Source organism: Centroberyx gerrardi, chromosome 17 (assembly GCF_048128805.1).
Source record: "Centroberyx gerrardi isolate f3 chromosome 17, fCenGer3.hap1.cur.20231027, whole genome shotgun sequence".
NCBI classification, from domain to species: Eukaryota; Metazoa; Chordata; class Actinopteri; order Beryciformes; family Berycidae; genus Centroberyx; species Centroberyx gerrardi.
The window spans coordinates 611780-639709 of record NC_136013.1 but is presented as its reverse complement, the minus strand read 5'-3'; the positions used below and the strand labels follow the sequence as shown (position 1 = coordinate 639709).

Here is a 27930-nt window from a genome sequence, read left to right as displayed (position 1 = left end):
AGAGCTCGGGCTCAACAGCTTGTTGTTCGTGTATTGCTTTGCAACCCGAGCGAGAGGGGAAGCAGTCGCATCGTTGTATGTAAGTATAAAAATGTTCACATTCTTTCCTAAACGAAACGTAAACTTTTAACAATTCAAACTCGCGGTGCCGCAGGGACAGAAAGACCGTAAGATGTCGGAGGAGAAACGGTCAGATTCCCAGTTTCTTGCTGTTAAAACGACGAAACGAGCTGGTTGAATTGAATGGCAGTAGCAAGTCGGCTTGTTTTTGCAGTGAAGAAATGTAAGGTTATGCGCCTTTTGTGGAACAGCGATATTAAATAAATAAATCCTGTACAGATACTTTTTGTTTAATCGAAGGCCATTGATTCTCATTATCCTTAACAGAAACTTAGTTTATTGATGTAACAGGAACTAACGTTGACGTTAGTTAGCCAGCTCCGATGTTATCAGACGGTTTAAATCGCCATATGATCCACAAACTAGCTAGCAAGGTTAGTTGACTCGCTAGTTAGCCAACTAGCTAAATTTAGCTCGGGACTTGAGAGTAATCCCCCGTCGTTTCTTCGCTCTCCGTTAGAAATCAGTCGTTGTTTCTACTTTGGTAAGGTTAGGACACGTTTTCCTACACATTTTCCCAGCAGCTGTCCGGTGGTTTTCATTAGCTAGCAGTTTGGAGGCTAGCGCTAGCCGAGCTGCTGTCTGACATGGCGAGCTGTGATGGCGACGTGACTCAGTCAGGCTGGAGCGAAGCGGGAAGAACACACCGCTCCGTGTTGTTGTCCCGATCCACGGCCATGTCAGCCTGCTCTCAACCCCGCGACATTTACTGCTCAACCCGCTGAAACTCACGGCTAGATCCCCGTTTCGACGAAGTAAACGCCGTTACAGCGAGCTATCTGCCACATATTTAGTGGATGTGGAGGGAGGGGGCTGCATCGAGCTGGGAAAGAATGCGTGAGCTAGAAGTAAGAGGCTAGTTGTTAGCTAGCTAGCATTATTTAACAATCATTCGACAGTTTTCCACTCTGTCCCTCTGTCCTTCAGTCCGGTCACCGACTATCATAATTCCTGTCCTGTTGTGTGTTTCAGAAATCAATCTTTCGAGCTGGACTCCCTCAAATAGCCTGAAGATGAAGGTAAGTGTCTGACTTGGTGAAGCCAGTTACCGGCGACGCCTCTCTGGAATAAACTGGGAACATTATTTTCATAGTTTTGGCTAAGCTTCAGCCCAGTTTGCTACGTCACATCATGTAGCCCGGGGTCTGTTTACTGAACCCGGCCAACATGGCTCCAACATGGCAGCTCAGTTTAATCCACAGGAAAGTCAGTGAATTGTTGTCCTGGTGTTACTGCAGGCTTCAGTCAGGAGTGATGAACAGCTACATGCAGCTAACTGCAGCCTTCATGCATGGTTGTCTTCCTCTGATGTCGGTTGCGACTGTGTCATGATGCTAACTGTGTGTGTGTGTGTGTGTGTGTGTGTGTGTGTGTGCAGGCAGTGGACGAGCCTGCCTACCTGACTGTGGGGACGGATGTCAGTGCCAAGTACAGAGGAGCCTTCTGCGAGGCCAAGATCAAGACTGTTAAACGCATGGTGAAGGTGAAGGTAAGACACCCCCCCGCCCCCCCTCAGTTTGGACCAGTACAAACCATCAAGAGTTATAACATTAGTTTGAGGTCAGTGGATAAAACTCATTGTAATAATCCATTAATCTCCATTAGAGGAATCTGCCTTCCTTTCTGCCTTCACTGTCGATCCTGACCTGCTGTCTGTGGCTCCGACTGTCAGATTTGAACGTTGGAGAAACTCTCTGAAACACTAACATTTGAGCCCGGACTTGGCCTGATATTCAAAGCCAGTATCTAACACACAGCAGAACAGAAGCACCATATAGATCAGTGTAAAACCTGCAGAACAGCATGGAGGCAAAGGAGAGCTGGTTGTTGTTGTGGTGAGACAGATAGACAGGCAGACAGACAGCTGCAGGTCTGATGTGTCTCAACTGGATTTACTGCAGGTGGAGCTGGAAGTTTCTTCTTCAGGCAGCGCTCGCTCTGATCCGTCTGTCTGTCTCTTGTCAGACAGACCGATGACGCTCCGTCTGTCAGATTTCCATCAGTTTTGACGGACAGAAAGTTCAACCAGCCGAACTTTTTCTGGACGGACGGATTCGTCAGCGTCCGTTCAGCCAATCAGATCGTTCCTACGTTTGTTCTGTAGAAACTAGCGGCGAACACAGAGACGACGGTCCGACCGGAACAAAGACAAAATAGAGAAAGCCTGGTGGAGCGTTGGGATTTCCAGCTCAGGTTCTGATTGAATTTAAACTGTAGAGTCTGTTTCTTCGTTATGAGCAAAGCTTCCTGTTCTTCTGCCTCGCCGCCATGTTGACGCTCAGAACAAACCAACACACACACATCTATCAGCAATAATTCAGTCATGATTTCTGATGGAGCAGTGTGACTGCCACCTGACTGTTTCTCACTTCTGTTTCTCTGTTCTGACCTGCAGCGACAGACTTGTGAACAGCTCTACCATGTGTTTTGCTGCTCTGCTATTGACTTTCACATCATTACATTGTTTTGGAAAGTTAAGTAGTGAGCTGACAGGCAGTAATCAGGCAGCACTAATGGAGAATAAACAGATAAAACTGAATAAAACTCCTTCAGATCTTCCTGGCGACGGATCAGCCGCTCTCCATCTTCGTTTCTTCCCGTCGTCTTTCAAATAAAAGTCGCAGAGAACTGGGAAGATTTGAACGGCTGGAATCAACTTCTTCTACATTTTGAACTGTTGAAACTAAATCACATCAGGAGGGAAACGAGGAAGAGCAGAAATCTGATTGGCTGTTGAGGGTTGATGACGACAAGCTTGTTGCCTGAGTTTCCCTGGTCGCTCAGCTGTGGAGGAGAGGAGCGGATTGCTGCTGACTTGATGAACTCCATTAATTTGTATTGAAATGTAAAGATGCTAAAGAGCGACTGCTGAGACGAACCAGAGAGAGAGACAGTCTGATGCCGAGTCTGACTGGAGAGGTACTGCTGTCTACTGGGAGACACTGAGAGATATTAGTGTGTTGGTGACGGTGTGTGTTGGATGTTAGTGTGTTGACGCGTATCAAGTTTAGGCTTGTTTTGGTGAACTGTGGTTCAGGAGGGGGCGGGGCTTGTTCTGTCCAGGCTGGATCAGAGAGAGTTTCAGTAGGCTGAGAGCTTTTCTACCCCCATTCAAACTACAGCACTGCTCTATACTGTACTGATCTATACTCTCTAAACTACATCACTCTAAACTACATCACTCTAAACTACATCACTCCTCTGTAGCTGTGAAGTATCAGACTACATCACTGTGGTAAAACTAATTTCCCAAATTCAGAAAACAGTCGCACACCCAAAACTCACCGAGGTGCAGACTGGCAGAAAATAAAACGCACTAAAGGAAAAGAGTCCGACTCTCTTCACCTCCAGACTGCGTTCAACTTTTCAAATCGCTGAAGAAGAAGAAGAAAGAGTTCCTGTCAAAATGTTGCTCCTTACAGAAAATAATTTCCCACAATTCTTTGTGTCCTCTTGCACCTCCTCCCCTCTATTACGTCCTGCCTCTGAGCGATGTTCTGCCCCCCCTCTCTCTATCAGACAGAGGTCAAAGGTCAGCTTCAGTGAAATGGGACAGACTCCATTACATGTTATTGTTTTCTGAAGTGACTGTCAGTCTGTCTGGATGCATACTGACACATGGTGCAGTATAACAGTGTTGATCTAATCAATACTTTTACTGAACAGCATCTGATCAGGCTGATAGTTTGGTCAGATCTTTGTTAAGAGAAGTGGAACGTCTTCATTTAGAAAATCTTCTGATTCTTCACATCGCTCCTGCTGTAGACTTTAAATTTAGTGTGACTCTGTTTCAGCTCTGTGTCAGACCGGTGTGTGTGTGTGTGTGTGTGTGTGTGTGTCAGTGGAAGCGGTGTGTGTGTTTATCCGTCTGTCAGTAGCAGTGTGTCTAGGAGGAAAAGCGAGGATCGGCCTCTGATGTCCGGTCGGTCCTGGTTGTCTTCCTGCAGAGCGACCGGCCGTCTGCGACTTTTTTAATCAATTTAAAAATAACATTAAATAACATTTTGCTTTTGTAATGGAGCCATCAGCCAGAACAACAAAATAATGAATAAGAGACGTTGAACAATGCTCAGTCACACACACAGCACTACAGCTCGCACACACACACGCACACACACACACACACACACACACCGTGTCCAAGAGGCAGCGAGTGAAGCCCTCTCCTCACTTTTAACTTTCAGTCAGTAAAGTGTGGCGAGGCCGGTCTAGGTTACCTGAAAACGGTGTTTCCCCAAACCAAATGGAGAATGAGACGGCCCCTCCCCCTGCCTGATGTCATCGGAGACTTTTGATTGGTCGGTGTGACGATGTGTAGCGAGATGTCGGAGCGGCGTCTTCTGCCAGACTCTCTGCTTCTGGAGGTTTACAGCAGAACCGGAACCACCGGGTGAAGCAGACTCGGGCCGCGTTCACATCCGGGGACGGACTGCGTTGAAACCACCCGGGCTGCCGGTGCGTTCGGGTGCTGCCGGGAAGGTCCGACATCCGGGACTCCCATGTCGGCCGCTGAACGCCGCTGCTGTGTCAGAACAGAAACTCGGCAGCAGCTAAATGTTCTCAGAGTTTCCCACTTTGGATCATGATGGACTTTAACTCACCAGGTGCAGACTGACAGGTAGCAGTGTGTGTTTCCAGCTCTAAGTCTCTGTCTGGACACCAGGCTCAGCTGTAAGCCGTGTGTGTGTGTGTGTGTGTGTGTGTGTGTGTGTGAGAGCGAGCGAGCCTACCTGTTAACACCGCTGGATTACACCTGAACATTACTGAGGGTTTTATCGTTCACTTCGGTTCTTTCTCACCATTTACTTTGTTTTTCACCAATTCCATCCTGTCTCTCTCCCATTTCTCTCTCTCCCTGTCTCTCTCCCTGTCTCCCTACCTGTCTGTCTGTCTGTCTGTCTGTCTGTCTGCCAGGTGAATCTGAAAGGAGAGAGCACGTCGCAGGTTGTGCAGGACGACCAGGTCAAAGGGCCGCTGAGGGTAAGACAGGTTCTGTCTCAGATCAGGAGGAGTTTCTGTAGAAGGAACAAATATTCTGTGAGTCTTTAAACATGCAAGTGTTGATTGGATAAAACCTCAGTGACTGACTGAGTGTCTGTGTCTGTGTCTGTGTCCCTGGCTGCAGGTGGGCTCCACTGTGGAGGTAAAGACCAACGAGGGTTTGTCCAGCGAAGCCGTCATCAGCAAGCTGACGGACGCCAGCCTCTACACAGTGGGTGAGTCCAGAAGCTCCGCCCACAAACCTGACTGACAGCTCAGTGTGGAGCCAGAGCCACCGGCTGTTCAGTTCGTTCTAATATGGATTCATGTTTTTTTGGAAATCAAGTTCAATACTTTATTTCCATCTCAGGTTGCTTGATTGGGATTTTGGCAAAACCACAAGACGTAAAACACTTAAACCAGTGGTTCTCAACGTGGGGTCCGGGGACCACCAGGGGTCCTTGAGGGGATTCCAGGGGGTCCCCAGCAAACTGATGAATTCTTAAACTTCACTATTATTTCACTTACAACAAGTTAATATAATCAGAGAATGTAGAAGAATGGCTGTTCTGATCATAGTGTCTCTGTTATCTCTCTACCTGCAATACAGACAGTCATGGAGTTCTGGACAAAATCATATCTGACAATAAAAATATTCTCAGATTTGGGTCCGAGAAACAAGAATCTCATCAAATGGGGGTCTGTGGTTCTAATGTGGACTAAATTTGCATCCTTGATATGAAAAAGGTTGAGAATCACTGACTAAAAACACACAGAACATTAAGTAAGACACGAGATAGAAGCAAATAAGATCCCATAAAACAGCACAATGAAGTACCATAAACTGAAACAAATGCACCGCAGGGATAAAAACTATTAAAACGACCACTTTACCTGTCATCTGCTACCAGTCTGTTAACAGAAGGCAGGAGTTTAAAAAGCTGCTTTGCTTTCAGTTCTACATGACAGAGAAGTCCGGTCAGAGGGAACCACACTGTCTTAAGTTGTTGGTTAACTAAAATAATTTACCAGCCAAGAATCATTTTTCCTGGCCAACATAATGAATATATGTCGCCCTAGCTATTTCCAAAGCCATGTTGTGTGTAGAGTCGGGTTCTGTGAGTTAATTTAAAACTAATTTAAAAAGCGCAGCAGGATTCAGATTTGTCAGTTTGGGACCGAACAGCCGAGGCGTTCGCAGGTCGTCTCTAAACGTCGGCAGACAGAGTGGCGGTGACTCTGATGGTGCGTTCACTGACTCATGACAGGATGCAAAATCCACCAAACAGTCTGCTGTACAGAGCCTCACTCAACTAATAATGTCAAACTGTCACAGCTTCGTTTTTATTTTATTTGGCACATAATCATTCTTGTTAATTGAAATAATTCATGAAGTCAATAATAATAAAAGTAAATATAACTACCGTACTCCACCTTCCCTCTGCTCTGATTGGTTGGTGCTTCACCGCATCATCAGAGTGGAAAACAGCTGCTGCAGTTTAACTTGCAGTTTGCTTCCAGTGAAAATGAAAGACTTCCTGATGTTTTGTAGCCTGAAACCTGAACGCAGCGTTACGATTCACCCGCCAGAAAGACGTTTCCCCGGTGTTTGTCAGATGTTCGGACTCCGCTTCATACAGACTGAACCTCAGCGGGTCTCACTTCACTGCACTCACCTGCTGTCCGCCTGTAAACCAGCAGCCTCATTACAGAAAAAATTCCTAAAATCTCATCCGGTCTTATCTTAAGTTTCAAAGATAGGAAAAATCTTATTTTGCTGTTACAGAAGCAAATCCTCTCCTCCTGTCTGTGGTTCTGACCTCAGACCTGCTGCTTCACTTCAGTCAGGAAATCCAAAATCTCTATCGGCAATCGTTTGTTTCTGCCTGTAGCCGTGGTTACACTACTTCAACATCTTCAACAGCTCTGTTTCAACCAACATTAATATCATTATATCATGGCTGCTAATATTGGTGATAAAAAGAGAGTTTTACACTTTACTGTATCAGCTGAAGATTGAACTCAGTTATTACTGACATAATAACAACATAACAACCAGCGTAGATGATCAGATTATTGATTTATTTAGTAGTTTATTTGATAGGAACAGTGCAGTTCACATTATTACACTTCACAGTTGAAATATAAAAGATGTTGCACATGGAGTTTGTAGCTGCTGCTAATTTCCAACTTTAGTCTCTATTTGGGCTTTAAATAGACGACCACTATCTAAAATGTCTTATACAAAGTACAAGCTAATACAAAGTACAGAAATGCCAAAAATACATACATTATACATCATCACAATTACACAACATCACACACAACAAACAAGAGATTCAGAAGTGCACAGGTTTTATGCCATAATCTAGTTTTAAGATGACATATTATATAAGATTACACCTGACAGTATAAAGACCGGCTGCAGGTGAGGACAAGCCTGATTAGATTTCAGCCAGTTCTTGACTTTTGAGTTAAATATTTTAATATCTTTAATTAGTTTAATTTCAGTTGGTAGTTTATTACAGAGAAAGCAGTGGTACAGTGTGTTTTCCTCACTTCAGGCACTCCTGCTTACTCTCTAAAGCATCACTGAGCTTCTCTGGATCTAACCTGTTTAGTCGTCTGTAAACCGGTTTAAGAGAACAGGCTGCAGGTTTTTCTCTTTGTGTTTTAAGGAGAACTGTGGTCTGAGTGTGTAGCCTGTCACCAGGGAGGAGTGATGATGCTGAGAAAGGTTTCGCTGTCTGGACTGAAGTCCTGATGTCACCGCTCTCTTGGCTGTCTGACCAATCCCTGAGCTTTAAATATGAACAGTCAGTTTCTCCGCCGCTTCATCAGCTGCTGTGAACCAGAGTGTGTTAGTGACGAATAGCTGGAGGGTACAGCAGTGTTTAACCCTCTCTCTCTCTCTCTCTGTGTGTGTGTGTGTGTGTGTGTGTGTTCCAGTGTTTGACGACGGCGATGAGAAGACTCTGCGTCGCACGTCCCTGTGTCTGAAGGGAGAGAGACACTTTGCAGAGAGCGAGGTGAGACTCACAGCAAACATCTGAAGTCATCTCACCTTCAGCTCTCCGGGTGTTAGAATTCAATATTACGGTTCATCATCTTACAGTGGAATCACACTGTGACGATGATGTGCTGATGTCGGGAAATCATGACGCACAAATCTGCTGAATTGATGTCAACAAGCAAACTTTATGGCGAGGTTAGGGTTAAAATTCAGTTTCGCCCAACATGACCACTACAAGCAGACGGCTCCGTGTTTCACCAGGTGCTGCAGGGTTGTTTTCTATAGAGTTTCATTTTGATCTAACTCTAAATGTAGCTGTATTGACAGATTATCTATTCAGTGATATAGATGATAGATAGATTGATAGATTATTATATTATAGAGTTGGACAGTAAATCAGATAAATGTGATGACTGTCAGCAGCAGCAAGTTGGTTTGATTCTCTGATGTTGTTTTACATTACTGACACTGACAGTCAGTCACTAGATAGATGGATAGATAGATAGATAGATGGATAGATAGATAGATGGATAGATGGATAGATAGATAGATAGATAGATACTTTATTTCCACAGCCTGTACACACACACAACAGTTGGAACAAAAAACTGCACAGGACAAACAGAAATATAGCCATAGGGGGGAACACATTATAAATTCAGATATATATAAATATTATTTAGAAATATTATAAATTATAAGTTCAGAACTTGACTGGACTTCATGTCTCTTCACTGTTATTTTCCTGCTTTTCTTTTTCCTATTCTGTTAGTTTATAGTTTCATAACGTTCATCAGCTGTTCAGTCAGAAACTGGCTGCTCTGACGGATCCGGTTCTTTATTTTAGTTTTTAAATGAGTGTGAAATTCACCTCCAGGGAGCAGGAGGAGTCTGGCTAGTCTGTGGAAGGTCACGGTGTGTTTGAACAGGATTCAGCTGCAGTTATGTGTCTGTCAGGTTAATATTGTTCTGTGTTTTCTCTCTCTCTCTCTCTCTCTCTCGTCTCTCTCGTCTCTCTCTCTCTCTCAGACTCTGGATCAGTTGCCGTTGACGAACCCGGAGCATTTTGGCACTCCAGTCATCGGGAAGAAGTCAAACCGCGGCGGGCGGCGCTCCTCCCAGGCCGTGTGAGTTTCACCAGCAATCAGAACCGAGTCTAACAGGACCAGGACCGAGTCAGAGCCCGTAGACTAACAGACCAGACGGGGACCTGGTGACCTGGCAGCGGTCTGTCCTTGGGGTTCATATTGCTGCTGGTTTCCTGTGTGACTCGGTCCTTCTAAACTCAGACCTGCGGCTCGTTAAACTGTCTGCCGCCTCTTTTCTCTCGTTCTCGTCCGTGTTATGAAGTTCACTCTGGTCTTGCATCATGTCTGTCTCAGTCAGGTCGCAGGACACGCACATTCAGTTAGCCCGTTACATTACACACTGACTCTCTGCCAGCTGTAAACCCCCAAAACACAAACAAACCAGACTCTTCTGGTAAAGTGTAAATCTGTATCAAGCAGCTAGAAGCAGAGAGCAGCTGAGTCAGCTTGTTGTGGTGTGGCTGTAGATCCATTCAGTAACGTTCTCAGTAAAAGTGAATAGTGTGATAAGGTGGATTTGGTTACTGTGACACAGTAACCTGTCTTGTCTTTAGCCCTAGTCTCTACTCCAAAACACTCTGAGTTGTAGCTTGAGAAGAGTCAGCTCAGTTAACCTGAACAAACTGTTAGCTAGCTAACTAGCCGGCAAACACACTGATGTTAATGTGAACACGCTAACGCTAGCTGCTGCTAGCTACGTTAGCTAGGGTGCTAATCAGATGTGTTAACAACAAGACAGTGATGTTAGCTGACCAGATACTATGGTTAGCTAGCTAACAAGCTGACATTATCTAAACACTAAATCAATCAGATGGATCAGTGATGAAATGATCAGTTCAGTCAGAAACACACACACACACACACGCGTGCAAGCAAGCATCATAAAGCTGAGTTTACCGTGAAGCACCGTTTCTGTCTGCCCTGTAATAATCTGTCTCTCTTCCTCCCCCACCTGTCTCTCTCTCCCTACCTGACTCCCTGCCCCCCCAAACCTGTCTGCCCCCCCCCCCACACACACACACCTGTATGCCTGCCAGTGCGGATGAGGAGAACGAGTCTTCGTCCAGTGAGGATGAGGAGGAGGACCGGCGGAGGCTGAACGATGAGCTGCTGGGGAAAGTCTGCAGCATCCAGCCTGGAGCCGAGCAGAGCAGCTGGTACCTGGGGCTGGTGAGCGCACACACACACACACACACACACACACACACACAGAGCCAGGCAGGCAGCAGTATGTGTGTGTTGCTGACCGCTGTGTGTTTGCAGGTTGTGTCTCCCAGCTGTAACGATGAGCTGGTGGTGAAGAAGGAGCAGTGTCTGGTCCGCTCCTTCTGCGACTCCAAGTTGTAAGTTTCAATCCTTCAGTCTGTTTTTCTTTCATCAGGTCAGGAAACCGACAGTTCACTGAAAAACTCCCCAGAAGCTGCTGCTGGACACTGACTCTGTTTACATGGACAGCAATAATCCCTCTACTGGCCTTATTCTGAATCAGACAATATTCAGATGAATCTGTCTCCACGTGTTTCTTATAGACCTGTTCCCTTCATGTTCCTGTCCACAGTCCGGTCAGCAGGACAGAGGAGGATCACCGGAGACTCGGACAGTTTCAGACTTTACCGAAAACTTCACGATCTCCGTTTCCCTCTAAATCCTGAGCATGCTCAGTTTCAGCCTCTCCTTCTGTTTCCTGCTGTCGGTCTCTTTCTCCTCTGAAACCGGTTCAGCCTCCGGAAGGCAGAGGAGCGTCAGGCGGTCCGGAGAGTCCTGGTCCAGGTGTTTACGGTCTGAACCGCTTCAATAATGAGACTGAAACCGGAATACTGCACATGTCTTAATGAGATTCTGCTTACTGACTGTGACCTTATTCAGGTTCAGGGGATCAGAAAATGTTGTTTACAGACAACAGACTGTTGTCTTGATCTGGTTCAAATTGAATTGAATTATTGCTGTCCAGGTGAACAGAGTCGGTGTCACTTCAAAATCCGTCTGTAATGTAAATATAAACTAGCTTCTGCACCAAGGAGTGAAAACAACAGAACAGCTCGTTTTTCATAGTTTTTCCAGTGAACTGATCTGATCTGTTTAGTTGTTCATAGCAGAGCTGCCGCCTGTCTGCTCACTCTGTCTCCTGTTTCAGTCACACGGTGGCGAGGAGAGACGTGCACGCCGTGAGCGCCGACAGCATCGCCAAGCCAGAGTTCAACAGCAGGAGAGGTGAGGCCGCGGGACGTCCCATAATGCACTGCTGCACCTCTGAACCAACCAGAGCAGGACAACAACTCTCTGTTCTCTCCTGTAACATTTGTGTCTTTCTGCACGCCAATATTTTTCCTCTCCTCTTCCTCCTCCTCTTCCTCATCTTCATCAACGCCCCCCCCCCCCCCCCCCCCCCTTCACCCCCAGGTCACGCGGCGGCCCAGCTCTTCCTGCGGACTCAGCAGGTTCCGGAGGTGTGGAAGATGGACATGAGCCAGATCCTCGACTCGTCCTCCAGCGACGAGGAAGACGAAGAGGAGAAGGAGAGCGACGAGGAAGAGGAGGACGAAGAGGAGAAGAAGAAGAAGAAACACATAAAGGAAGAGGTGAGAATCTCTTTAAGGGTCAGAGGTCACAGCAGCTGGAACGGATCCTACTGGAGCGAACGACTGACTGATCACCGATCTATAAATATCTGGATTGGACGGAATATGCGTTACACAGAAAACAATTTATAATTTCCTGTTCCATCACTTTCTTTTTGTAAACAAAGACCTGATAGCCAGATTGTGTGTGTGTGTGGGGGGGGGGACGACACGACACGACACGGACACCTGGCTCCCTATTGGCCGGCCCCGTGTCAATCAAGAAGAGAGCACCACACAGCAACACTTTAACATGTCAGGTTAGGTTTTACATATTTTACACCAAAACATCCAGAGGATGAGAAGAAGGATTCAGTGTTTCCCAAAGAAAAGCCTCTGAAGCAGCTGCACTGAAACCTGTCTGTTGCTGAGCTGCTGCTGGATACATGGACCCTAACTAACCTGTCTGTCTCTCTGTCTGTCTCTCTCTCTCTCTCTGTCTCTCTCTCTGTCTGTCTCTCTGTCTCTCTCTCTGTCTCTCCCTCTCTCTGTCTGTCTCTCTGTCTCTCTCTGTCTCTCCCTCTGTCTGTCTGTCTGTCTGTCTGTCTCTCTGTCTGTCTCTCTGTCTCTCCGTCTCTCCCTCTGTCTGTCTGTCTGTCTGTCTCTCTGTCTCTCCCTCTGTCTCTCTCTCTCTCTCCCTCTGTCTCTCTCTCTCTCTCTCCCTCTGTCTCTCTCTCTCTCTCTCCCTCTGTCTTTCTCTCTCTGTCTCTCTCTCTGTCTCTCTCTCTGTCTCTCCCTGTCTCTCTCTCTGTCTCTCCCTCTGTCTGTCTCTCTCTCTGTCTCTCTCTCTGTCTGTCTCTCTCTCTGTCTGTCTCTCTCTCTGTCTGTCTCTCTGTCTGTCCAGCCGGAGGAAGAGCCTGATCCAGAGGAGAGAGACCACTTCCTACAGCAACTCTACAAGTTCATGGAGGACAGAGGTGAGACAGCAGGACTCCAGACCTAGATCTGGATCTGGATCTAGACCTTATATCTAGTCCCAGGCCTGGATCTGAACCTACAGCCAGACTTGGAACCATTATAGTTTCCCAGGACCGTAAACAGTAAATAAATGTTCAGCCTGTCTTCTCTTCAGATGTTCAGGTCTGACTGCAGGAGGCTCTGTGGTGACGCTGCTTGTTTTCTCCTCCTCCTCTCTCTCTCTCTCTCTCTGCCTGTCTCTCTCTCGGTCTCTCTCTCGGTCTCTCTCTGACTGTCTCTCTCTGTCTCTCTCTCTTTCTGTCTCTTTCTCTGCCTGTCTGTCTCTCAGGAACTCCCATCAACAAACCTCCAGTTCTGGGTTATAAAGACCTGAACCTCTTCAAGCTCTTCAGGCTGGTCTACCATCTGGGAGGCTGCCACAAGGTGAGGGGGCACACACACACACACACACACACACACACACTCACTCACTGACTGTGATGTTTCTGATCATTTCTACTGGCAGTGCTGTTTGTGTCACATGATGAAGCTCTCCTCCTCTTCCTCAGTAAAGTCTCTCAGTGTGTATCCTGGTTAACTGAAGTGTGTGTGTGTGTGTGTGTGTGTGTGTGTGTGTGTGTGTGTCAGATTGAGAGTGGGACAGTATGGAAGCAGGTCTATATGGATCTGGGAATCCCCGTCCTGAACTCTGCGGCCTCCTACAACGTCAAGACGGCCTACAGGAAGTAGGTGTTCCCCCTGCAGTACACACACACACACACACACACACACACACACACACACACACACACACACACACACACACACACTCACACTCTGAGTTTACTCGCATCGTATTTCTGCTTTTTGTCAGGCGGCTTTTCAACCCTGTAGCAGAGCAGATCAATAGAATATAACTACCAAGGTTTCTACAATAAAGTACACTTAGTGAACATCTGCATACATTACAACAGGAAAGCCACAAAAGTACCATCTATATTATATAATATTATGGATTCCTCCATGTTGGATTTTTTCCTCAGATGTCAACACGGACAGTGTGTTTCTATTGGCCGGCTGCGTGAATATGCAGGTCAAAGTTCAGCAAATTTAAATTGTGTGCGAATACAAAGTGCAAAATTGATTTGCAACCAGAAGCGATTGTTTTTATTGGGTCGGTGACCGCGACTTTACTCAAAGACTTACTTACATACCTGGTTACCTAGTTACTTCATTACATACCTGGTTACCTAGTTACTTCATTACATACCTGGTTACCTAGTTACTTCATTACATACCTGGTTACCTAGTTACTTCATTACACACCTGGTTACCTAGTTACTTCATTACATACCTGGTTACCTAGTTACTTCATTACATACCTGGTTACCTAGTTACTTCATTACATACCTGGTTACCTAGTTACTTCATACATACCCGGTTACCTAGTTACTTCATTACATACCCGGTTACCTAGTTACTTCATTACACACCTGGTTACCTAGTTACTTCATTACACACCTGGTTACCTAGTTACTTCATTACACACCCGGTTACCTAGTTACTTCATTACATACCCGGTTACCTAGTTACTTCATACATACCTGGTTGCTTGCTTAGCTTCTGTTGCTGCTTCACTCAGTCAGCTGGAAGCAGGAAGACAAGTTAGCAGAAGTCGTGATGTCACATCGTCTTGACCAATCCCTGCTGTCGTCTTCAGCCACACGTCACCAGTCAGCTTTGGGATTTAACAGATATTTAATCAGTGATGTAGTTACTGTGAGAGAGACAGGAAATGAGCCCCACAGTCTAAACTGTGTGTGTGTGTGTGTGTGTGTGTGTGTGTCAGGTACCTGTACGGGTTCGAGGAGTACTGCCGCTCGGCCTCCATCACCTTCAGAACCATCCATCACAACAACCCCCGCCCCCCGACCGCACCGGCCAATCAGAAGACGGCGGGGGCGGAGCTCAAAGACGCCACACCGATCAAGGCGGAGCCTGCTGATGACAAGCAGAGGGAGGAGGCGGAGTCAGAGAGCGAGAGCGAGAAGGAGGAGGTGAAGGAGAGACACTCGTCCCCCCGGGTGAGTCTGATGGTTCAGTCCGCTAGGGCTGAAACGATTCCTCGAGAAACTCGAGTAACTCGATTACTAAAAATCATCGATGCAAATTCTTTGCATCGAAGCTTCGTTTAATCCATATAACTATATACACACTCAGTGTTTCGCACGGATGATTATTACTGTTGCACAACGCGCTGGAGAAAGAGAAAATAGCGAGGGGCGAAGAGAAGAGACAGGCCAGAGAAAACGACAGAAAGTGTCCAAAGTTTCGGATCCAGTGTTGCCAACTTGGCGACTTTGTCGCTAGACTTAGCGACTTTTCAGACCCCCCTGGCGACTTTATTTCTCAAAAGCGACTAGCGACAAATCTGCCGACTTTTTCTGACCATGGGAAGCAATGTTAATGTGTTGAATCCCAAAGCATTTGGCAATAAATTGGTTCGGCTGATGCCGGTTTTCTCTACTTGCTTGTCTAATCCAGAGAGGTCTGACGGTCACAGCGCTTCCCACACAGCGTAACTCCCTCCCTCCGCTGAGAGCAGGGACTGTAGGATAGGGTCCACTTGTAATTGCTACCGGCGTACCCCGAAACTGGCCCGGATGGGCGGAGTCAGCACTTAATATTAAAACGGGATGAGATGAAGACTAGTAAAGAATGCACGTTAATTATGGCTATATGTAATGGCTAGTTAAGAACGTAAATCAATATGGTGGCTAGTTATGATGTCCCTAAGTTAGCTAAGTTTTGCTCAAGAAAATAACCACAGAAAATAAAATGCTGCAGTCAATTTGTGAAAGCCTGAGCTTCATTCATGTTATTATTATGATAGTCACACACACATACACACACACACACACATACACACACACACACACACACCTACTCCCCTCACAGTGATGCATAAAATACCCCAGAAAGCAAAATATCAGGTGGTGTAAGTAGCAATTGGAGCCTAAAATGCACCAGTCCAATACAGCAGGTATATTCAGTTTAGTTTGATTGCAGTGAGTAGGGTCAGCAGGTGTAGGGCAACCCTTCAACATAGTAAATAAATGTACATTAGCCAGTCTTATGAACTTGTATGATATTTAGGCCTAGTAATAAATATCAATAATAATAATTATTTCACCTCGTTTTCAGTAAATCACAGCGTCGTATGGACAGCTTCGTGCGGACAGCTTTTCTCTTTTGTATATTTACTATTGCTCTTTAATAAAGCAAAAGTATTTCTTATCCGATTACTCGATTAATCGATGGAATAATCGGTAGAATACTCGATTACTAAAATAATCGATAGCTGCAGCCCTACAGTCCGCTTTAACCTGGTCTGACCTGGTTCAGTCTGGTTCAGTCTGGTTCAGTCTGGTTTAACCTGGTTCACTTTGCTTTAACCTGGTTCAGTCTGCTTTAACCTGGTCTGACCTGGTTCAGTCTGGTTCAGTCTGGTTTAACCTGGTTCACTTTGCTTTAACCTGGTTCAGTCTGGTTCAGTCTGCTTTTAACCTGGTTTAACCTGGTTCAGTCTGGTTCAGTCTGCTTTTAACCTGGTCTAACCTGGTTCAGTCTGGTTCAGTCTGCTTTAACCTGGTTCAGGTCAGTCTGGTTCAGTCCAGTTTAACCTGGTTCAGTCTGGTTCTGGTGTACTCACCAGTCTCAGTCCAGCTCAGCAGACCTCAGTAGAGTCTGTTCTGTGTCTGATAAAACAGTGAAGAGTTTAACACTAGAGACCAGTCTGGTCTGATGTGATCCGCTGATCTCCAGCTGAACTGATGTTTCCTCCAGACTGACAGCAGATCAGCTGTGAACAGACTGCTGATGTGAAGTAAAGTCCAGTTTATCCAGACGACTCATGTTACTGTGCTGCTGTTCACCTGCTGCTGACCTGCTGACTTCTTACTACTGTTGAAACTTGGCAGTTGAAACTGATCGGCTGATCACTGATGACTTATTTAGAACGTTTATCGGATGATAATGATCGGTAGCCGATCAATCGGTGCACCTAGTGTCCCCGGCTGAATGTGAAGTGAGTCTGAAAGATGGACAGCAGGCTCAGGAAAACCTGCAGGCAGCGGTCTGAAAAACATCTAAACATGTCTTATATTGAATGATCTAAAATCAAAGTTTTGGAAGCTCACATGAAGCTAATTCCAGCCTTTCAACTCTTAATTTCCGTTGTTTTGAATGTTTTTTGCCTGGTTATTCTGACAGATCCAGTGTTTTCTCAGCAGCGTCAGTCTTTCTCTCTGTTCTCCAGCTCTGGTCAGGAGGTAAAGTGTGCCGCAGGGAGTCGGACTGCAGACTCCAGTTTGATTCCTAAAAGGAACGCACAAATCTCAAAGTCGCGTGGCTCTTAGACTCTTACTGTGCGTTCACACCAAACGCGAAGCGAATCTTCACCACGCGTTACTCGCTCAAGCGGGGTCATCAACCCGCGAATATTCAACGCCGGGAAAGCCAGCTGTGTTGTGCTAACTGGGGCTAATGCTTGTGCTAACTTGGTTCATAGTAAAGTACAACCGATAGCTGGAATAAAGTAACAGACACATATTTTCAGAAGTTACCAGGTAGTCCGACTTCCTCGCTGACTTTTCTCCAAGCCCTCTCCTTTCTGTTACGTCTCTGTATGCCAGGAGACTTGTCGTTTAACTTCTCAGCCTTACTTCTGTTGTGAAATTGCCATTAATGACTGAACCTGCCTTTACAAGAAGAAAGATAGAAAGACTGGAACCATGGTTAAAGGAGGAATGAGCTGGCTGGAAGTTAGGAGCTGTGTTCTCTAAAAGTCTCTCAGAGTGATGTCAGAGTGATGTCAGAGTGATGTCGAGTGATGTCGAGTGATGTCGAGTGATGCCGAGTGATGCCGAGTGATGCCGAGTGATGCCGAGTGATGCCGAGTGATGCCGAGTGATGCCGAGTGATGTCAGAGTGATGTCAGAGTGATGTCAGAGTGATGTCAGAGTGATGTCAGAGTGATGCCGAGTGATGCCGAGTGATGCCGAGTGATGCCGAGTGATGCCGAGTGATGCCGAGTGATGCCAGAGTGATGCCAGAGTGATGCCAGAGTGATGCCAGAGTGATGTCGAGTGATGTCGAGTGATGTCAGAGTGATGTCGAGTGATGTCGAGTGATGTCGAGTGATGTCGAGTGATGTCGAGTGATGTCGAGTGATGTCGAGTGATGTCGAGTGATGTCAGAGTGATGTCAGAGTGATGTCAGAGTGATGTCGAGTGATGTCGAGTGATGTCGAGTGATGTCGAGTGATGTCGAGTGATGTCGAGTGATGTCAGAGTGATGTCAGAGTGATGTCAGAGTGATGTCGAGTGATGTCGAGTGATGTCGAGTGATGCCGAGTGATGCCAAAGTGATGCCAAAGTGATGCCAGAGTGATGCCAGAGTGATGCCAGAGTGATGCCAGAGTGATGTCAGAGCCGTCCAGGCAGTCCGGGCTTTTCTCTCATACTGAGATGAACGGGATTTCACTGCTACAGGACGACTTCCTCCATACTAACTCTGCTTCTTTCTGTCTCTCTTCTTGTCTTTCTCTCTTTATCTTTGTCTCTCTCCATCTTTTTCTCTTATTTCTCTTTCTGTCTCTTGTCTTTCTGTCTCTCCATCTTTCTGTCTCTTGTCTTTCTTTCTCCATCTTTCTGTCTCTTGTCTTTCTGTCTCTCCATCTTTCTGTCTCTTTCTTATCTCTATTTCTGTCTTCTATCTTTTTGTCTCATCTTTCTGTCTCTCTCCATCTTTCTGTCTCTCCCTCCTCCCTCCCTTCCCTCCATCAGGGGAGGAGGAGGTGCACAGGGAGTCAGGTGAAACCAGAGAAAGAGTCGTCCAGACTGGAGAAGAGAGGAGGAGGAGGGGGAGGGGGGGAGACCAGCGGGGAGGACCAGAGGGAGGCCAGGAGGCGGAGCCATCGCAGACTGGACGACTCAGAGAAGGGCTCTGAGGATGAGGAGGAGGAGGAAGACGATGAAGAGGAGGATGAAGACTTGGAGAGGAGGAGAGGAGAGAGGTGAGGAGGGGAGCCGGACAGGAACACTGAGGGGATCTGACCTGTGCTGTGTACTGATCTGATCTCTGTGTGTGTGTGTGTGTGTGTGTGTGTGTGTGTGTGTGTGTGTGTGTGTGTGTCAGGAGCGAGGATGAGGAGGACGGAGACTCGCTGACGGGGACGAAGGTGAGGGTGAAGTACGGCAGAGGAAAGACCCAGAAGATCTATGAAGCAAACATCAAGAAGACCGACACCGACGACGGAGAGCAGCTCTACCTGGTGCACTACTACGGCTGGAACGTCAGGTGTGTGTGTGTGTGTGTGTGTGTGTGTGTGTGTGTGTCCAGACTAATCTTCCTTCAGTGATGATGAAGGAAATGAAGAGTTCAGTTATGAAGTAAGATTTGCAACATTTGGAAAAACTGACACTTGCTCTTAGAAAATGATTGATTACTTTTGGTCTTTTGTTGACATTTTTGGTATTTACTGGTTTGTCTGTGAAGTGGATCTGTAGCGTTTTGGAGATGAACTTTGTCCTGCATGTAGCGTCTGTCCTGACTGAGCTGGATGTTGGTCTGCAGGTACGATGAGTGGGTGAAGGCAGACCGCATCATCTGGCCCGTCGAGAAAGGAACGAAGAAGAGGCAGAGGAAGAAAGTCAAGGTGGGATGTTCACACAGAATCTATTAAAGATGAAAGCAGCGGTGTTTGTTTCTAATGTCGGCTGGTTAATGTAACTGGATGAAACTGTAAACCGGAATGATGATGCCGAGAAAGGTTTCGCACGCTGGACTGAAGTCCTGTGATGTCACTTCCTCTTGGCTGTCTGACCAATCCAGCAGCAGCTAGCAGCGGCTCCGTCTTCCTCTGTTTAACAGCTGGATGTTTAGAAGAGAATAGTTTGTTTAATCTGTTGACCAGAGTCTGACCATCCGCTCTCTCCTCAGCAGAACAAAGAGGAGGGGGAGGAGGAGAAGGCGATGAAGCCGGGCGGCGTCAGGCGGGGTCGTCCTCAGGTCAGGACCACGCCCACCAGCTCGGCCGGACGCAGCGTCTCCAAAACTCCCAGCACCGAGGGCCGATCGGGGAACAGGAGCGGCAGGACGGAGCCGTCCGGCATGGCCAACGGAGACAGTAAGGGCGGCCATGTTTGACCCGCAGGGCGTCACCGCTCGGCTCGGCTCTCAGCTTTTTATTGATCATGTGGAGAAACTGGGTCGTTACAGCAGGAAGTAGCAGCAGATGGAGCAGATGGGGCAAATTAAACATAACGGAGCTGACAGTTTACCCCCTAAAGGTGCTGAGTAGAAATTAATGAAGAAACTAAACGAGTTACAAAGTGCTTTACAACAAGAAAAATAGTTTAAAAAGTGAATAAAACATCATGCGTGATAAAGGACTTAAAATTAGAAAAGAACATAATCTAAAAGAAGGAATACAATGAAATGGAATACAATAAATAATAATAAGAAATAGAATAAATAAACACTAAGAAGGCATTTAGATCAAAATAGTTTTTTAGCAGTGACGTAAACGATGATACTGATTTTGCAGCCGGAGATCCTCAGGCAGGGAGTTCCCCAGCTGAGCGGCCCGGTCTCCTAGTGATGAGGCGACCTGAGGATCCGGCTCATGAGGGACTAAAAGGTCTAAAATATAACTTGGAGCCTGAACCTGCAGAGCTGTAAACGTTATCAGTAAACTCTTAAAATCAATTCTGAAACCAACAGGCAACCAGTGAAGAGAGGCAAGCTGAGGGCGGGAGGTAAAGAGAATTACACGAGTCTAACTGAAGAGATAAAAACACAGATCACCTTTTCAGTATCTTTAAACGATACAAAGGACCTAATGTTCCTCAGCTGAAGAAGACATGCTTGGGTAACCCTTGTTATTTGGTCATTAAAAGAACGGTCAGAGTCAAAGAACTCCCCCAGACTACAGGCAGCAGGCTTAACATTGTAGGACAAGGTGCCAAGAGGGGACTGGAAAGTGGTGCCCGAATTTGGGGGACCAAATAAAAGGATCTAGAAGGTTAGGTGACATCCAGCACTTACTGTCAGACCTGGCGAGGGAGGCAACATGGCCGTGTCATGTCTCGTCTCAGTGGGACGTAGAGCTGAGTGTCGTCAGCATAATGGTGTGAGTGGACACCATGTTAATGAATAACGTGCCCCAGGGGAAGCATGTACATAGAGAATAATAAGGGGCCTAAAACTGATCCCTGGGGAACACCGAAAGAAACGGGGGCAACAGAGGAGGAGGCTTCTCCAACTCTGACGAGAAACTTCTGTCAAGGAACGTGTGGTTCCTTCCTCCGGTCTGTCCTGTGTTGTTGATGCCTGTTCTCCTCTCACCAGACACACCGAGGAGGAGAACCAGGAGAACGTCTGGCATGTACGACTCCGACCGAGCGTCCAACGGTGAGAGAACAACAGATCCGTATGATCCGTACACATGATCGGCTACACTGGGTTTTCTCTGCTGTATCCTGTTAGGATCTTAGTAGTAGTGCTGAGTTTCATCTGATCTGTCTATTCCTTTCCTCTCCTCCCCTTCTCCCAGAGGACTCTGGGAACTCGTCAGAGGACAGCGAATCAGAAGACTCGCCTGATAAGAAGCTGTTGGTGTGGCGCGACAGGCCAGAGACAGAGCCGGCCTGCCAGGAGGACGACGACGAGGAGGACGAGGAGGAGGACGTGAAGGAGGAAGAGGAGGAGGAGGAGGAGGAAGAGCACAGCAGGGTGGACAGGAAGCGAAGCAACGTTGCTAACAGCGCCTCGACCCCCGCTGGCAACACTGCTGTAACCACAGCAACAACAACAACAGCAGGTCAACCGCCAGCCGCCGCACCGCCGTGTCCCAGCATGCCTCAGGAGCAAGCTGACAAACTCCTCATCCAATTAGAACAGAGCGAGGCAGAGAAGGGGGAGGAGCCTCCAGTGGAAGCCGCCATGTCGCCCGTTCATCTTGACAAGCAAAACAAAATGTCGGCGGCACAGGAAAGACTCAACAAGATGTCTCCTGTTCAGGAGAAACAAAACAAGATGTCTCCTGTTCAGGAGAAACAAAACAAGATGTCTCCTGTTCAGGAGAAGCAGAACAAGATGTCTCCTGTTCAGGAGAAGCAGAACAAGATGTCTCCTGTTCAGGAGAAGCAGAACAAGATGTCTCCCGTACAGGAAGTGCTCAGCAAGATGTCTCCCTTACCGGACAAACCCAACAAGACGTCTCCGGCTCCAGAAAAGTCCAGTAAAATGTCTCCACTGCCAGATAAGCTACACAAAACGTCGCCCAGCGTTCAGGACAAACACAAAATGTCTCCCGTCCCTGACAAGCAGCAGAAGGTTTCCTCTCCGCTCCCAGAAGTTAAAGAGGAGGAGAGCCGGCCCGCTCCTCTCTCCTCCCCCAGGGTCAAAGGTCGCAGGGCGAACCTGAAGGAGACGGGCTCTGAAACTCCTCCCAGAATCCCCCTCTGCACCGCTGCCGCCACTCCCTCCAGCCCCATCGCTCCCATCGCCGGCGCCACTACCAGTCCCAACCACACGGCGCCGCTGTCCTCGCCTCCTCGCGGCGTCTTAAAGCGGCAGGACGAGCCGATGGTGATCCTGCACTGCCTGCCCGCCCAGCGCCTCCCTCCGGAACCTTCCACCGCCGACTCCGACACCGACTCCGCCACGGAGGAGGAGGAGGAGGAGGAGGAAGAGGAGAGGAGCGGGGCGGTGGTGAAGCGCAAGGCGGCAGAGCAGAGAACGGGTGAGAAGAAGCTCCGACTGGACAGAAGAGAGGAGTCCAAGCCCGCCTCGCCCAAGACCGCCGCAGCGCTGCCCAAGGTTGCCGCCGCCTCCCCCAAATCGGCCGGGGCCTCGCCCAAAACCGTCCCGTCACCGCTCCGCAGGGCGGAGGCCGAGAGGAGGAGCGAGGGAGCGATGAAAGGAGAGGAGTGGCTGAGACAACCGGAGGAGAAGCCGAGGGAGAGCGAGGAGCGTCCGACCGGCGGAGCGGCGAAGGAGCCGGAGGTGAAAGCCGGGACGCCCCCCCTCGCTCCAGAAGCTCAGGCCCCAGGAGGAGGAGTCACAGCGGCGCCGCAGCCCGCCGCTGAGGAGCTGCTGCCCCAGATGGGCCCCGAGGCGCTGGTCTGCCACGAGGTCGACCTGGACGACCTGGACGAGAAGGAGAAGCCCGTCTCAGGAGAGCAGCTGCTCCTCATGATGAGGGAGCAGAAGATCCAGCAGCAGCAGGCCCAGCACCCGCTGCCGCACCTCCTCCAGACCGCCCCCCACGCCCCTCGGCTCCCCCAGCCTCAGACCAGGCCCTTCCCCCTGGCCGCCGCGCCCGGCTCCGCCCCCTGCCTGGAGGAGATCCGCCCGGCCAGGAGCGACGCGGAGGCGGAGAGAGGAGCGGGTGGCAGGGAGCTGCAGGACGGAGACGCGGAATCGAGTCCCGGGTTCGACGCCAGCGCCTCCTCCTCCAACTCCTCCCTGTCGCTACAGGAGACCAAGGACAGAGGTACGACGACGGACTTCTCTGCTGTTTCCTGACCCTCGTGTCGGTGTGTTTGTCCACAGAACACAGTTAGCTAGCAGCTCCATGTCAGCCTTCTGCAACTAAAGTGAACAGGAAGTGATTCCAAAAAGGTAAAAAGAAACGACCATAAAATGGCTCCAAACAGAATCCCAAGTGTTCTGAAGCCAAACAACTGCACTGTGTCCAAAAGACTGATATTTACACCAGGATTTAGTGCGAGTCGTCACTAAACACTTTTGAAAACGTTCACACTTGCGTGCTCGTGTCACCTGTTCATGGTCGACACGATGCGTCGCAGCGTGAACACTGAACACAGCGGTGTTAGTGAATCCTGGTGTAAATATCTTCTGGACTGCAGTTGTTTGGCTTCAGAACACTTGGATTCAGTTTGCAGTCATTTTAAGGTCATTTTACCTTTTTGTAACTCTAAAGAACCACTTCCTGTTCTCCAGTTGTTCAGCAGCAGGCCGACATGGAGCTGCTGTCTGTTCTGTGGACAAACCAACTTCACTGCTGTCTCCATTGAGATCAGTTTGAATTTTGAGTGAACTGTTCCTTTAACCTCTCTGTTCTGTCCTCACACACTGTGAAGTAGACTTTACTTTCTTTAATGAAGTGTTCACTGTCTGCTGGCCAAATGTTTAGAACAGAGCAGAGCTCCCAGCATGCAGCTGGTGTCTGCAGGCTGGTCGTCGGTCATAGTGAGTACCAGGTTGTCTGACATGACCTTTGACCCCCCCCCACCAGGTCAGAAGAGGCTGATGGACTGTAACTCCAGCCCGTCGGCCAAGAAACAGAAACGCAACCAGAAACGACCAAACACACCGGGCAAGATGGAGAAGAACGGTGCAGGTAAGCTGTGTGTGTGTGTGTGTGTGTGTGTGTGTGTGTGTGTGTGTGTGTGTGTGTGAGCTGGTTCTACTGCTGAACTCACTAGAAGTTGTTCTGGAAAACGGTGTCAGCTAAACCAGCGGTTCTCAATGTTTTCATGTCACAGACCTCCAAATAGACTCAACTAGACTACATTAGAACACATTAGAACACAGTAGAACACATTAGAACACATTAGACTACATTAGAACACATTAGACTACATTAGAACACATTAGACTACATTAGAACACATTAGACTACATTAGAACACAGTAGAACACAGTAGAACACATTAGAACACATTAGACTACATTAGAACACATTAGACTACATTAGAACACATTAGACTACATTAGAACACATTAGACTACATTAGACTACATTAGAACACATTAGAACACATTAGAACACATTAGACTACATTAGAACACATTAGAACACATTAGACTACATTAGACTACATTAGACTACATTAGAACACATTAGAACACATTAGACTACATTAGAACACAGTAGAACACAGTAGAACACAGTAGAACACATTAGAACACACCTAGTGCTCACAGATAGACAACAGTCATTTGTAGCCATTTTCTAATGGGGATAATTTTCAATCAATTTTAGTGAAAAATAATTATTCCTAATTTTGCTGGGGAACCTGGAACCCCTTAATGACCCCTAGAGGTCCCAGACCCCCAGTGTGAGAACCACTCATCTGAATAAGCAGGATATACATGTAACGCTGCCTGTCTCTCTCTCTTTCACTCTCTCTCTCCCTGTCTCTCTCTCTCTCTCTCCCTGCCTGTCTCTCTCCCTGCCTGTCTCTCTCTCTCTCTTTCACTCTCTCTCTCTCTCTCTCTCTCTCTCTCTCTCTCTCTCTCTCTCTCTCTCTCTCTCTCTCTCTCTCTCTCCCTGTCTCTCTCTCTCTCTCTCTCTCTCTCCCTGCCTGTCTCTTTCTCTCCCTGTCTCTCTCTCTCCCTGCCTGTCTCTCTCCCTGCCTGTCTCTCTCTCTGCCTGTCTGTCTCTCTCCCTGTCTCTCTCTCTCCCTGTCTCTCTCTCTGCCTGTCTCTCTCTCCCTGCCTGTCTCTCTCTCTGCCTGTCTCTCTCTCTGCCTGTCTCTCTCTCTCCCTGTCTCTCTCCCTGTCTCTCTCTCTCCCTGCCTGTCTCTCTCCCTGCCTGTCTCTCTCTCTGCCTGTCTCTCTCTCTGCCTGTCTCTCTCTCTCCCTCTCTCTCTCTCTCTCTCTCTCTCTCTCTCTCTCTCTCTCTCTCTCTCTCTCTCTCTCTCTCTCTCTCTCTCTCTCCCTGTCTCTCTCTCTCTCTCTCTCTCCCTGTCTCTCTCGCTCTCTCTCTCTCCCTGCCTGTCTCTTTCTCTCCCTGTCTCTCTCTCTCCCTGCCTGTCTCTCTCCCTGCCTGTCTCTCTCTCTGCCTGTCTCTCTCTCTCCCTGTCTCTCTCCCTGTCTCTCTCTCTGCCTGTCTCTCTCTCTCTGCCTGTCTCTCTCTCTGCCTGTCTCTCTCTCTGCCTGTCTCTCTCTCTCCCTGTCTCTCTGCCTGTCTCTCTCTCTCCCTGTCTCTCTCTCTCTGCCTGTCTCTCTCTCTGCCTGTCTCTCTCTCTCCCTGTCTCTCTGCCTGTCTCTCTCTCTGTCTCTCTCTCTCCCTGTCTCTCTCTCTCTGCCTGTCTCTCTCTCTGCCTGTCTCTCTCTCTCCCTGCCTGTCTCTCTCTGTCTCTCTCTCTCTCTGCCTGTCTCTCTCTCTCTGCCTGTCTCTCTCTCCCTGCCTGTCTCTCTCTCCCTGCCTGTCTCTCTCCCTGCCTGTCTCTCTCTCTCTGCCTGTCTCTCTCTCTGCCTGTCTCTCTCCCTGCCTGTCTCTCTCTCTGCAGGTCACAGCAGTGACAGTGAGGATCAGTCTCGTCTCTCCTCCCTGTCTAAAGGGAAGACTCGCTGTCCCGGTCTCTCCTCGCCCCCCTCCTCCCACAGCAAGGACAAGCAGCCGTTCCCCTCTCCGCAGCGAACCTACAAGTGGACCTTCCAGCTCGGTACCACACACACACACACACACACACACACACACACACACACACACACACAGTAGGGATGGGATTCATTCTTTGGGACCAACGTTGACTTTTGGAATTTGTCTGTTAAATCTCTGTGATAACTTTCCTGTCAGCGTCTCTGACAGGAAAGTTATCACAGAGATTTTACTGCCGTCGCACTTTAATGACATCACACAACAGCAGCGTGAGCTGATTGGTCAGTAAACTGTCCTGCCTGCAGGCTGCTGGGATCAAACTGTTTGAACACACTGTTTGAAACTGCTCACCAGCTGACAGGCTGCTACAGAGTTCACACAACGCCCTTAAAGTGCTTGAATTTAACTTTTCAAAATTTGAGTACAGGAATACCTGGAAAATAAGTTTATGCGGAGAAGTCCTTAAAAAGACGTTGAATTGAATGAATAAACAAACAAATGAATAAATAAAGTGTTTGCAGTGTTTGACAGAATGCAAGTCAGAACAGAGAACAGAAGACTGAACATGTGAACATGTGCAGCATCGCTAGTTAACACGCAGTAATGTTTCCAGAAAAGTTTCTTGCTTTCGTGTAGAGTTCTTATGAACAGAGAAATAGAGCTGGGAAAGTCATTGAAAGTCTTTGAATTTGATTTATTGTGTGTATGAACCTGTATAGAGCTACGATGCTGCTGCGGTCGTTAGCATTAGCGTTATTGTCTGCAGTACTAACACAGTACCTGGATACTGGGTAAAACGCATCACTTCCTGTGTGACTCTACTGTTTCCTCCAGTGAATCAGCTGTTCAGTCTCATGTGATGCTGATGGTTTGTCGGAGCTTAGAAAGACAAACTGCAACACTGAGAGACGTTAAAGGAGAATGTTTCACCACAGACGTCACAGAGCTGTTAACACCTGTCCCCCCCCCCTTCTCTTCCCCCCCCCCCCCCCCTCCCCCCCCCCTTCTCTTCCCCCCCCCCCCCCCCCCCCCAGACGAGCTGGACAGCATGTCGAGCACGGAGCGGATCTCCTTCCTGCAGGACAAGCTGCAGGAGATCAGGAAGTACTACATGAGCCTGAAGTCAGAGGTCGCCTCCATCGACCGCCGCCGCAAGAGACTCAAGAAGAAGGAGAGAGAAGGTAGGGGCATGCTGGGAAACGTGGTCCTATATCAGTATTACCAACAAGTGATAAAAAGTATTTGAAGTTGTGGGCGAACCTCGGCTGCTTCGAACCTCTGAACTGATCTGAAGCTGATCAGCTGATCGGTTCGGGTCAGTGTTCAGTGAGCTGTTAGTCTGCTGCTGTTAAACAGGAACTAAACCCAAACCTGTGTGAAGCCTGACCACCTGCTGTACTGTATAGAAGGTGACATCATCACCTGGCACCAAGGATCAGCCAATAGCAGATGGACGTTACAGCAGCTGTTTACCTTTAGATGTCAGGCTGCACACAGGATTGGGGTTTGGAGTTCAGTTCCTGTTTAGAGTTTAGACAGATGAGTGATGGTGTGATGATGGTCTAACCTGTCTGTCTCTCTGCCTGTCTGTCTCTCTGCCTGTCTGCCCCCCCCCCCCCCCCCTCAGTCTCCCACACCACAGCCTCCACCTCTTCAGGTTCTTCAGACACAGGTATGAGTCCGTCCTCGGCCTCGCCCCACCAGGCCCCGCCCCCACACAGGCCCCGCCCCCACACAGCCCCGCCCCCCCCCCACACCGGTTCCACCTGACTCTCCTGGGCTCCATCTTCAAAA

The 27930-nt window shown here is 48.2% G+C and overlaps 1 protein-coding gene and 2 non-coding genes across 3 annotated transcripts; all 3 read left to right on the top strand.

The window, feature by feature from the left end:
- Nucleotides 1–49: 49 nt before the first annotated feature.
- arid4a (AT-rich interactive domain 4A) lies at nt 50–27906 on the top strand. The gene is made up of 25 exons (XM_078289610.1): nt 50–79; nt 1093–1139; nt 1499–1609; nt 5035–5100; nt 5246–5336; nt 8050–8129; nt 9143–9240; nt 10239–10371; nt 10465–10544; nt 11336–11412; nt 11602–11780; nt 12664–12736; nt 13066–13160; nt 13365–13462; nt 14566–14800; nt 18563–18792; nt 18915–19076; nt 19353–19434; nt 19719–19905; nt 21129–21191; nt 21334–23277; nt 24043–24147; nt 26045–26200; nt 27171–27317; nt 27764–27906. The coding sequence occupies exons 2-25, from the start codon at nt 1134–1136 to the stop codon at nt 27904–27906; spliced, it is 4641 nt and encodes a 1546-aa protein (XP_078145736.1). The 5' UTR covers nt 50–79; nt 1093–1133.
- LOC144542662 (small nucleolar RNA SNORD53/SNORD92) lies at nt 7815–7893 on the top strand. The gene has a single exon (XR_013507364.1). It is a non-coding gene; the product is annotated as a small nucleolar RNA SNORD53/SNORD92 (small nucleolar RNA).
- Nucleotides 19526–19605, top strand: LOC139914809 (small nucleolar RNA SNORD53/SNORD92). Its single transcript, XR_011784793.1, has one exon. It is a non-coding gene; the product is annotated as a small nucleolar RNA SNORD53/SNORD92 (small nucleolar RNA).
- Nucleotides 27907–27930: the final 24 nt, after the last annotated feature.

Coding starts and splice junctions, on each gene's coding strand:
- arid4a (XM_078289610.1), top strand. Junction 1,610..5,034: donor AACGCATGGTGAAGGTGAAG/GTAAGACACCCC, acceptor TCTGTCTGCCAG/GTGAATCTGAAAGGAGAGAG. Junction 26,201..27,170: donor CAAGTGGACCTTCCAGCTCG/GTACCACACACA, acceptor CCCCCCCCCCAG/ACGAGCTGGACAGCATGTCG.